Source organism: Delphinapterus leucas, chromosome 18 (genome assembly GCF_059928025.1).
Source record: "Delphinapterus leucas isolate spDelLeu-1000000601 "Yukka" chromosome 18, BTC_Dleu_Yukka2, whole genome shotgun sequence".
NCBI classification, from domain to species: Eukaryota; Metazoa; Chordata; class Mammalia; order Artiodactyla; family Monodontidae; genus Delphinapterus; species Delphinapterus leucas.
Window position 1 is genome coordinate 53,825,149 of NC_143146.1, and position 13,165 is coordinate 53,838,313.

At 35.4% G+C, this 13,165-nt stretch overlaps 1 protein-coding gene across 1 annotated transcript in view; it reads right to left on the reverse strand.

Annotated features, from left to right (window-relative positions):
* Positions 1-431: 431 nt before the first annotated feature.
* The window catches only part of SUGT1 (SGT1 assembly cochaperone of MIS12 kinetochore complex), a 43,343-nt gene continuing 30,609 nt past the window's right edge, over positions 432-13,165 (reverse strand). Inside the window, exons 12-13 of the mRNA XM_022574950.3 lie at positions 10,036-10,217; positions 432-995 (exon numbers count right to left, since the gene is read on the reverse strand). Of these exons, the coding sequence (XP_022430658.1) occupies positions 894-995; positions 10,036-10,217 (284 nt within the window). The 3' untranslated portion in view covers positions 432-893. The remainder of the gene's footprint in view (positions 996-10,035; positions 10,218-13,165) is intronic.

The following is a 13,165-nucleotide window of genomic DNA, read 5'->3' on the forward strand; positions in this document are numbered from 1 at the left end:
TTCTATAAACAGAATAGATACTAAATGTATACATATTACTCTCTCAGTAGCTGCCCTAAACCAACAAAAGCATGCGGCTATAAGAAGAGAGATTTTCTAATAAAGAAAAAAAGAAGAAAAAAAAAACAAACCAAACCACCAGTCTTGTAATTTTGGGAATCCTGCTGTGGCAAAAGCAGCAAGAAGTGGAGTTGGGCTCTCCTAAATTACTGTTTGACCCCGCTTCACAGATTAGCCTTCAGTACAGTTAAATTTGCAGCATGATAAACTCAGGTGTCAATGTTTTATACAGGAATTTGAAGGGTAAGGACCAAAATTCTCAGTGCAATTACAAATACTTCCCATAAAAATAATCAAATGGGAATCCCCTGTGATAAATAATTTCTCAAAGTTTTCATTAAAAACTTAAGAAAAAGGTAAATAAACCAAACTTCTTCATAGAAAAATTGTATTTACAACTCCATTCAAAAGCAGTTTTTAAAAGCAAACAATTTAACACTGAAATTGAGAAATCTATGCTCACCCAAAGTTGCCACGTCTAATAAATTATTAACAGAATACTGCATCAAAAATAAGGCAATAACCCAAGATATCCCATTAACAATTTCTCCACTCCCACAACTAGGAAGAATTAATCTATCTAGTAGCAAATGATACTTCATTCCGTTTCAGCATATCTGAAGTCCTTAAGGGCAAAAGTGATAAAACATGATCTTCATTCTTCATTAGACTCTTAGAACACTTGAAGGAAAATAATTTCTAAAGCACAAAGAGGTAAAGAGGTATAATCCTTTAAAAAGATGTACTCAGTGTTCAAAATTCAAGAATGCAGTATTAATACACAATGGGCGTTAGCTGAACATATGCAATACGGTGATAGCAAATTAATTTATTTAGTACTTTTTCCATTCCATATCATCAGGAGGATTGATTTCAACTTTCCTTTTACCTACATCAGACCAATTGGTACTCAAAACTGTACCACCGGACTCCATCTGCAATAAAAAATAAAAATGGATTAATTATTGGCCCATGTAATCAAAACAGGATATTTTTCTAAAAACATTCCAAGCACAGAGTCCCCAATATAAGCTATGTTTGGCTCAATATACACAAGACAGTATTCTGGTTTAACCTTAGGCTTTCCAGATAAGTTACCATATCGTGTAAAAACCTGAAAAGGAAACTCTAGTTAGGTAGGAGGACCACGTCCACACACACTGCCATAAAGCACATGTCTCCCTGCTAATCAGCACAGAGGTATATGTGGAAAAACCACCTTCAGGTGAAAGTACTGGGTTGGCCAAAAAGTCCCTTCAGTTTTAAAGTAAAAATAAAAGACACATTTTTCATTTTCACCAAGAACTTTATTGAACAACGTATTCACCATTTTGTTCCCCTACCTTCTGCCATTTTTCAGGCAACCTCATAATTCCCTCTTCCCAAAACTTATCTTTTTGAGCAAAGAACTGTTCCAGGTGCCTTTTGCAGTCTTCCAGGGAATTGAAATTTTTCCATTAAGAGAATTTTGTAAAGACTGAAATACATGGAAATCCAAGGGTACAATAATCTGGTGAATACAGTGGATGAATGGGAACTTCTCAGCCAAGTTGTAACAGTTTTTGCCTGGTCATCAAAGTAACATGTGGTCTCGTGTTATCCTGATGGAAGATTATGCATTTTCTGTTGACTAATTCTGAACGCTTTTCATTAAGTGCTGCTTTCAGTTCATCTAACTGGGAGCAGTACTTGTTGGAATCAATTGTTTGCTTTTCCAAAAGTAGCTCATAATAGAGGACTCCCTTCCAATCTCACCATATACACAATGTCACCTTCTCTGGATGAAGACTGGCCTTTGGTGTGGTTGGTGGTGGTTTATTTCACTGGCCCCACAAGTGAAATATTGTTCCACAATATTGTACAGCATCCACTTTTCATTGCCCATCACAATTTGTTTTAAAAATGGAATGTTTTCATTACGTTTAAGTAGAGAATCACATGCGGAAATACATTCAAGGCTTTTTTTCACTTAACTTATGTGGAACCCAAACATCAAAGCGATTAACATAACCAAGCTGGTGCAAATGATTTTCAACGCTTGATTTAGATATTTTGAGTATGTCAGCTATCTCCCGCATGGTATAACATTGATTGTTCTCAATTAATGTCTCGATTTGACCGCTATCAACTTCAACTGGTCTACCCAACCATGGAGCATCGTCCAGTGAGAAATCTCCAGTACGAAACTTCACAAACCACTTTTGATCAGTCAGAGCACCTTCTCCATACACTGCACAAATCTGTTTTTGTGTTTCAGTTGCGTTTTTACCTTTCTTGAAATAATAAAGCATAATATGCAGAAAATGTTGCTTTTTTCCTTCCATCTTCAATATTAAAATGGCTACACAAAAATTCACTAATTTTGATAAGTTTTAAAAAAATGCACCCTGATATGACAGCTGTCACAACACAATCTAACAAAATTGTTTTGAATGAAGCTAAAGACAACTAAGCACTACTAGAGCCATCTTACTGGGGAAACCGAACGAACTTTTTGGCCAACCCAATGAAATTGGCTCCCAAAGAAAACGATAATGTAATCTCTTTTGCTGAGCACAGTGAAGACTTTGCGAAGTAAACTCTTTCTAGTTGGAGAGAACTTTAAGAGCCCCTTCTTAATGTTCTCTCTCTGTCAAATGTACACAAGTATATGCTGGAATTATTTTTAAATCAAGGTACATACATACACAGACACATAAAGTTAGTGTCCCAGTAAAGCACTGGTCATCTATTTACTACCCACTGAGTATAATACCTACTAACAAACCTAGCATATTCATAAATACATTTAAAAAATAAAGCTGTAACTGTTAATGCAATAAAAATTCATTGATTTGGATCACAGCAAAGAACAGAAAATTGTTAAAATCTAAACATTTGAAAATAATCAGCTATGTTACTGGTGAATGTATAAAGTTACATATGCTACCATTACACTGGAGCCTCAAAATAATCCCAATGCCCCACACTCTCTACCAAGCTCCTTTCCATGGGTTCCTTTGCACGGGATGCTCTCCTCTGTCCCGGTTCTTTTTATCTTTAGTTATCCTCCAAACATGACATGTCACCATCTCTCTGTGGCCTTCTTTGACCCTAGTCAGGACTCTAGCTACTCTTGTAGGACTTGTCTATGACACTGCACTGATAAAATTTTACGAATCTGCCTTCTCATACCTGCTTCCCACCCGTGGCTCCAAACTAAAGCTGAGAGTTTCTAAAAGGAAAGAAACATATTTTACCAATACTTATATCCTAGATCTAAGTGCAGTAGCCTGGCACACAGTAGGCTGCAAATAAAATACTGAATAAAATGGGACAAGTTTATATAATAACTACTCCTAAGAGAACTAAAGGAAGCAGATTTAATTTATAATCTGATCATATTTGCTGATGACATTTATTTTCCCCTTTCTTCTTATGGACTGCAGTGCAACTGAGCACTTCCATGATTATTCTGTATATGTTGATCTTTTTGCCCAATTAGACAGAGAGATCAGAGATAAGATAGAGTCTGTTTCTTTGTACAGGCAGACCTCGTTTTATTGTGCTTCACTTTACTGCACTTTGCAGATACTGCATTTTTTACAAACTGAAGATTTGTGGCAACCCTGCATAAAGTGAATCTATTGACGTCATTCTTCCAACAGCATGTGCTCACTTCATGTCTGTCACATTTTGATAACTCTTATATTTCAAACTTTTTCACTGTTATTATCTTTGTTATGGGGATGTGTGATCAGTGATCTTTGATGTTACTACTGCAAAAAACTATGACTTGCTGAAGACTGAGATGATAAAGCTAGCATATTTTAGCAATAACGAATTTTTAAATTAAGGTACATGCATTATTTTTTAGACATAATGTTATTACACACTCAGTAGACTACAGCATAGTGTAAACATAACTTTCATATGTACTGAGAAACCAAAAAAGTGTGACTCACTTTATTGCAAAATTTGCTTTATGATGGTGGTCTAGAACTGAACCCACAGTTTTCCAAGGTATGCCTGTATTCCCCCACAAAGACAGAAGCAAGCCCTTGGTATGTTCCAGGTCAATGCTGCCAAACAGATGGCTTATTTTATGCATACGTATGGTTCAGTTACACTTAGCAAAGTTTCTGTATGAAAATGGACACAGATTCTCTAATATAACTTTGAAATCTCACACACTATTTTGTCCAGAAGTTCTTAAAAGTCAACACTGAAACTGATTTCAGGGAATTCCCTGGCGGTCCAGTGGTTAGGACTCCACGTATCCACTGCAGGGGGCACACATTCAATCGCTGGTGGGGGAACTAAGAGCCTGCAAGCTGCACAGCGCGGCAAAACAAACTAACAAAATCCTGGTTTCTCCTTTTGGAGGCATTGAGTGTACTTTTTCCTAGTCTTCCCACTAAGTACAACTAAAAACCTTGTATGTTATATAAATAACAAATATAAGACAACTCTAAAAGGTGAAAAGAAGACAAATCAGCTAGGGACCTTGGGACCCAAGGAACAACACGGTGGTGAGTTCTTTGGGTTTTCTTTTTGCCTTATGTTTTCCAAGAGCTGGAACTGAAGAGGCTGGAAATGCCAAAGGGTGCAAACAAAAAAAGCCCCAACAAAAGCTTTATTTCTCTAGCCAATGGACAAAGACAAACAGAAAGAGAGGAAACTTTTAGACAATAATCACTCTAGCTAAACACCACAGTAAAAAACTGTGGTCCCATCCCCACCCAGGCCAGTGAAGGCTGAATGAAGAGCCTAAACTTCCACCCATGCTATGCTATCACAAACCGGCCTCCTCTGTTGCCTGTGGTGTCAGTGGAAACCACGTGGGGAGCTAGAATTCCTACCTATTCCCAGCAGTAACAAGGAGATGTCCTGGGGTGTCAACGGAGGTAGAGTGGGGTACCTGGATTTCTACCTCCACCTGGCAATAGTGAGGTAGTGACTTCCCTTCCTTTGCCAGAGGGGTTGTCAGAGAAAGCCATCTAAGACAGATGGTTTAAATAAGATCCAGAGTCTTGTAACATGAAAATGTCCAGATTTCAACTGAATATCACTTGGCACTGGTGAAAAACACCAAGAACCAGGAAGATTTCAGATTATATGTTTAAAAAGAGAAGACAATCAACAGATGCTAACACAGAGATGAAAGAGATGTTAAAATTATCTGACACATTTTTAAAGCAGTCAGGGTAAAAATGCTTCAACAAGAATTATGAACTAGCTTGAAACAAATGAAAAAAATAGAAAACCTCAGTAAAGAAACAGAAGACATAAAGAAGAACCAAATGAAAGTTTTATAATTGAAAAATACACTTGAAATAAAAACGTCAGTGAACGGCTCAAGAGCAGAATAGAGAGAATAGAGCAAAGAATCAGTGAACTGGAAAACAGAACAATATAAATCACCCAATCTGAATGACAGAGACAAAACAGAGATAAAATGAACGGTTCTCAGGAATGTATAGTACTGTAACAAAATATCCAATACCTGTGTCATCGGGTTCCAGGAAGAAGAAAACAAAGAAGGAAGGTCTGAAAAAGTACTCAATGATATAATGAATGAAAAGATCCCAAATTTGGCAAAAGACATAAACCTACAGATACATGGAACTGAGTAAATCCCAACCAGTATAAACCCAAAGAAATCCTTGTCAATAGAAAGAATCTGTTATGGACAGATCTACTCTGAAAGAATGCCCAAAGGAAGTTCTCCAAACAGAAGGAGGGACTTCCCTGGTGGTCCAGTGGTTAAGAATCCGCCTTCCAGTACAGAGAACACGGGTTCAATCCCTGGTCAGGGAACTAAGCCTGTGTGCAGCCAACTACTGAGCATGTGGGGCACAACTAGAGAGCCAGCGTGCCTCAACTACAGAGCCCACGCGCCACAACTACTGAGCCTGAGCACCACAACTAGAGAGAAGTCCACATGCCGCAATGAGGAGCTCAAAAGCCACAGCAGAGGATCCTGCATGCTGCAACTAAGACCTGATGCAGCCAAAAATAAAATGAATAAATATTTTTTAAAAAAATGAGAGGAGACAATGTGTTCAGGAGTTTAAAAAGAAAAAAAAAGAAACAAACAATGGAAACCTGAAAGTCAGAAAGGAAGAAAGAAAAAGGTCACAATATAGATAAATGCAAGAGTTTGCTTTTCTTCTACGTTTTCTAAATTATTACACTGTATGATGTGGTTTCTAAACATATACAGAAGAATTATTTAAGAAAATTATAAATGAGAAAAAGTAAAAGGACATAAAGGGAGGTAAGGTTTCTATACGTCATTCAGTGTCAAAAAAAAATAACACCAGGAGACTATGATAAACTAAGTATAATATAGCTAATATAAAATTTAGAGCAACCAAAGATACACTACAAAACACTATAGATAAATCAAGATGAAATTCTAAAAACTGTTCAAGTACCCATAGGAAGGCAGGAAAAACAAATACAGAACAAACAGAAAACTTACATGGTAGACATAAGTAAGTCCTAATGTACCAATAATTACATTAAAAGTTAAGTGGTCCAAATGCATCAATTAAAAGAGACTGGCAGAATAAATTAAAAAAAAAAACATGACCCAACATGCTGTCTAAAAGAAATTCCCTTTAAATATGACTTAGAAATCTGAAAAAGAATGAATATATATAAGTGAATCACTTTGCTGTACACCTGAAACTAACACAACACTGTAAATCAACTATACTCCAATAAAATTGTTAAAATAAAATTAAAAATGTTTAAAAAACGACTTAGGCAGGTTGAAAGTAAAAGGACGGAACAAGATATATCATGCAAAAATTAACCAAAAGACATAAGAATCAGCTATATTAACATCAAAGCAAAGAAAACTACCAGAGCTAGAGAATGACATTATATAATGATAAAAAGGTCAATCCACCATGAAAATATAGCAATCCTAAATGCATATGAACCAAACAACAGAGCTGCAAAATATGTGAAGCAAAAATTGACAGAACTTAAAGGTGAAATCAATAAATCCACAATTATAGCTGAAGACCCTCTCTCAATCAGTAGAACAGTAAGACAGAAAATCAACAAGAGTATCAATCAACAGGATCTAAGTGACGTTTATGGAACACTCCATTCAACAAGAGCAGAATATACATGCTTTTCAAGTGGAATATATACTTAGAATAAGAAGTCTCAAGTGAAATCAAAATATATACTGAACTGAATAAAAATGAAAAAGTAACATCAAAATTTGTGGAAGACAGCTGAATTCTTCTGAGAGGGAAATTTATAGCATAAACACATATAACAGAAAAAAGAAAAAGGGTCAAATCAATAATCTAAGCTCATATCCACAGAACCTATTAAAAAAAGAATAACAAAATAAACCCAAAGCAAGCATAAGGAAGAAAATAATTAAAAGCAGAAATAAATGAAATTTAGAACAAAAAAAATAGGAGGAAAAATTTAAGATCAACAAAAAGCTGATTCTTTGGGGGAAAAGAAGTAAATAAAATTGACAAACCCTAGCAAGACAAAGGAAAAAAAAAATGACACAAATTACCATTATAGGAATGAAATGGGTTATCACTACAGACCCTGCAGTCATCAAAAGACCCTGCAGTTCCCTTCAAAGTTGAAGGGAACCCTACCAACACTAACAACTTAAATGGACCAATTCCTGAAAAACAAACTACCACAAGTCACTCAGTATGAAATAGACAACCTGAAGAGTCCTATAAGCTATTGGGATAACGAAATTCATAATTTAAAATCTCCCAAAAAAAGAAGTATCAAGGCCTAGATGGCTTCATTGGTTCAAATAACCTTTAAAGACAAGACTAATTCTACAAATACCCTCCCCCCAAAAAAGAAGAGGATGGAGCACTTCCCAATCCATTCTATGACGTATTACCCTGATACCAAAACCAGAAAAAGCACCAAAAAAGAATACTGTAGACCAACATGCCTCATAAATATAGACACAAAAATGCTTAAAGTATTTAAAAATAGAATTGAGTAATATATAAAAAGAATTATACACTATGACCAACTGGGGTTTATCCCAGGGATGCAAAGCTGGTTCAACAGTAGAACAGCAGAAATCAATCATATTAATCATATAAAATCACCACTTTGACAAATTAAAGGAAAAAAATCACCTAATCGTACTGACCACATGCAGAAATACTGCAGAAAAAGTATTTGATAAGTCAACAGCCATTCATGATAAAAATCTCAGAAAAAAAGAAATAGAGCAAAACTTTCTTAATTTGATAAGCATCTACAAAAACCCACAGCTAACATTATACTTAATGGTGAAAGACTGAATGGTTTTTCTCTTAAGATGGAGAACAAGGCATCGGTGTCTACTCTCACCAATCTTATTCAACATAGTGCTGGAAGTTCTAGCCAATAAAAGGAAATAAAGGACACACATATTGGAAAGGAAGAAATTAAACTGTCCCTATCTGAAATACCTCCTTAGGTAGGTTTATTCCTAGGTATTTTATTCTTTTTGTTGCAATGGTGAGTGGAATTGTTTCTGTAATTTCTCTTTCTGATCTTTTGTTGTTAGTGTATAGGAATTGCAAGAGATTAAACTGTCCCTATTTGAAGATACAATTGTCTACATAGAAAATCACAAGGAATCACAAAGAATCTACCAAAAAAAATCTCCTAGAACCAGTAAGTGAGTTCAACATGGTAAATACAAGATAAATACAAGATAAACATTAAAAACAAAACAAAAAAACCCCTGTATTTCTAGACACTAACAACAAACACATGGATGCCAAAATTAAACATGTAATACCATTTATAATCACTCAAAAAAAGAACCCAATACTTAGGTATATCTAGTACAACACACAACTACTGAAGCCCACGCACCTAGAGCCCATGCTCCACAACAAGAGAAGCCACTGCAATGAGAAGCCTGCGCACCTCAATGAAGAGAAGCCCCCGCTAGCCGCAACTAGAGAAAACCCACGTGCAGCAACGAAGAGCCAATGCAGCCAAAATAAATAAATAAACAAATAAATAAAAAAGAAATGTTCTCTATCTTAACTGTCAATATCATGGTTGTAATATTATAATTCTGCAAGACGTTTCTACTGGGGAAAACTGTAAAGGATATAAGGGATCTCTATTACTTCTTCCAACTGCATGTGAGTCTACAATTATCTCAAAATAAAAAGTTTAATTAAAAACAACTTTTTTAAGGCAATAGTGAAAAGCATAATCATGATCAGTTACCACTTGGTAACTTACATGGAATATCTGAGCCACAAACACACTTATTACCTACATATTAATTTTAATTATTAAATATTAACTTTAACTTTCTACTGTAAATATCAACACCTTAAAAGAAGACAGTGACATTTCCAGAGCTACGGGTAGAAGTCAAATGATTACAGCTTCAAGCAAAATCTACATGGTTCTACAGTGATGACTAGTCATTAAAATCTCAGAACTTGATGCCTAATTCAGGTGGTATTCATGCCCTGGCAAAAAGTCTGAATTTCCTTAATCAATACAGAAATTACTAACAAACCAATGAATAATTAATGTGCACCTTCTACTTGGCAAACACTGTTCTGGAAGTTTCCCTTCTATATTCTTCATCTGACACTGAGATTATACATGATACCAGAAGGTAAACACCGGAAGCTCACTCAGCTATTGTGATAAATCCAACTGGAATAACTCTATATCATCCACTAACTATAACCTTGGTATTTCTTAAGACTTCCAAGTTCTAACTCCCTGATGAAAAAATTTATTTGGAATATACCATTTGTTTCTCACCTCCTCCACAAGTTCCCAACTTCCTCAGTAATTACTCTAAGTTTAGAGCAAGAACAAATGTTCAGACAAAGTCCATTCAAAATGGTCTCCCAACTACAGTACATGCAATCTGATCTCAAATTACATACTTATTTTTTTTTAATTTGTGAAATTTACTACTACAATAGATTTTCTTAAAGTTTATGTTCTTACAAATGATTTGTTCATGGCACGTTTCACTTCATCAGAACCATCTGAATAGATCTGCTGAAATAATTTGTTTAAAGCTGCATCTCCCTCCAACTTCTCATTCTTTTCTTCTTCTTTGATCTCACCAACTAATTTATCCCAATTTCTTGTATAATGAGATGATGATGGATACAGGTTCTTTATATCTATGGAGTAGAAAAAGACAAAAGTGATTAATCAACATGTGATTATGTCAAGCATATGTAACTTTCTGACCATGATGTATACAACATCTTAGCAAACAGTTTTAAGTCACTGAATTTCATGTTTGTAATAAATGTCTTTCTGATATATAAATCAATAATTAACATTTACACTTCTAAAAACTGAATCAGTTAGCATAATGTAAAATCTGGGAATTTCTTTTGAGCAAAATAACTCAAAGTGTAAACTTTTGGTACATTATGCAAAATTAGATTAAAAAACAGATCCTTCATGTTAATAATACGAGAAACTGGGTGAGAAGCATACAGGAACTTTTATGTTTACAAAACAGGTGCAAAGATAGTACAAACAATTCTAAAAATAGTAATTTTTAAAAAAGATGCTTCATTAACAAATTTCTCTAAACAGTTTTAATAAATGTTAAAAATGTGGCTTTTCCTGAGGTACTTATATCTTTCAGAGTAGAAATAAGCTGGAAGTATTGAACTGCCAGGCCATCTGCCAGTGAGTTAAGACTCGATCCTCTCCCCACATTAAAAATATCAGATTACTTCAGTAGGAGAAAACAATAAAGAATTCCTGAATGTTGAAAAATACTACACGTGATGATCTAGAGTTCAGTGCCCACATCATGCACACATAGAAAATGATAATATTTGTAGGGCACATTGGGATAAACAGAGGCTGCTTGCAGCCAGAGAGGCAACGAACCCAGGGACTCAGGCACTGCCAACGCTGCCCCAAAGACCAAGGGAATCAAGATCTTCACACACAAATAATTAAAAAGTAACTAAACAGTTACTTAAGAGCTGTAAGAGCAGTTCTGTCCACTACTCAATGGAAATATAATGTAAGCCACAAATGCGACTCACATACATAATTTAAAAATTTCTAGTAGCCACATTACTAAAAAGAATCAGGTGAAATGTATCCTAATTATATGTTTTATTTAGCCTAATACATGCAAAATAATATCAGGTCAACATGAAATCAATATAAAAATATTAAGATATTTTATATTCTTTTTTTCATACTAAGTCTTCAAAATCTGGTAGGTATTTTACATTTAGAGCACATCTCAATCCAGACTAGTCATATTCCAAGTAGTCAACAGGTACAGGTGGCTTGCAGCTACTACCCTGGACAGTACAGCTATAGAGCTTTAAAAAAAACCTGATTCAAAACTTCCCTATGAGTATACTAGGACACATGAATGCTAGTCTAAATGTCCCTCTTGCACTGCTGCCTAGAGCTCTATATATGCCCTTTCTCAAAATAGTTGAGAAACTACTAATTGTTCATTCTGCTTTTCCATCCTTTCTCTTCACCTGTAAACCAACTCCCTCCCTGCTCATCTCACCCCCACCCCACAACAAAACAAAACCACAGCACACCACAGTTTTATTCATGGCAAGCATACTGTTTTCCAAATTTTATCTATCCTTCCTCTACAAGTAATCTCCTCTATCTTCTGTACATTTTCACTACTAGCCAGGAAAACAAAAACATGCGTGCCATGGTAAATTAAGAACCTAGGAAACATGGGTTTAATTAGTCCTAATGCTGATTCGCCAGATGGGAGCACAGTTCTAATCTCCATTTCACAGATAAGAAAGCTGACCCAGATAGGTTAATCAACTTGCCTTTATCTGCAGTCTCCAGCTTGTCAAAACTCTGACAAGCATATTAACTCCTTACAAAAATATAACAGGTCAGGAGGAATAGCATCTTGAATCTCCAAGGCACTGAGTTTAGAGAGTTTGTAACTATAACACCAAAAAATCTTTAATCTCAGAAAAACGTTAACACCTGTAGAGATGGTAGATGAACTACTGACAGGTAACCTAACTTCCTTGCTTATTCACTATAATATTGATATCAAATAACTGCAAAGATACTCATGTCAGCAGAGACTTCCCATTGTTAAAAATGCAGCAACAAGCAGTATCACACATGGGGTAGAAGAACCAGAGCCAGCCTCTAAATGGCTGGATTTAGTCCCAGACAATGAAAACTGCTAGGTAATCTTAGGCAAGTTGCTTAACCTTTCTGAGCCTGTAAAATAGGAAGAACAATACTAGGCTACCTAATATCAGGGCTGCTGTTAGACTTAGGTGATATACTATATTAAAAGTGTTGATATTTCTTTTAAAAAATGCTTTAAGCTATATATAAACCTCAATCCAAAAGTATCTGGGAGTCAGCCCCAAGAAGAGTGCATAATATCTTTACTATACCTTTCATATAAAGTGGGAAGCAGAAGCTTAATAAACAGCTTATATACCAACTTGAAGTATTTCAATTCTTAAAAATTATCTTTTGGTGTCAATTCCCTGGCTTTGTTAATCATGCTATAGGTTAGTTACAATATTATCATGCAGGGAAACTGGGTGAAGGGTACATGGGAACTCTATTATTTCTGCAACTTCTATTAGAATCTAAAATCATTTCAAAATAAAATTTAAAAATGATCTGTTGGCTAACTTAGTGTTTTCTACAAAGTGCCACAAGGAAATTATATTTTCTGTTATAGAAGAAAGCAGTGAAAAATCTAAAAGTAGCTGAAACTTATAGAGTTACCTCTTTTCAGTCATCAAATCAGAACATTATCTCTAATCAAAGGAAATTTCTCTCCATTCATTAATGAGGCCATTGCTATAAAATAGTCTTAGACTGTAGTTCTAAGTGTGTCCTACAGATTAATCATTCCATTAGAAAAATACCTATGTGCCTATTGCCTATGCTCAGAACTGACCACAACATAGTCTGTCCCTTAAAGGGATAAGCAATCAACCTTAGTTTTCTATTCTACCCCTAAGCCTGCCTTAGGCCTTCATTAGCTGTTTGCCTCCACCTCTTAGAAATATACTGAGGGACTTCCCTCGTGGTGCAATGGTTAAGAATCTGCCTGCCAATGCAGGGGACATGG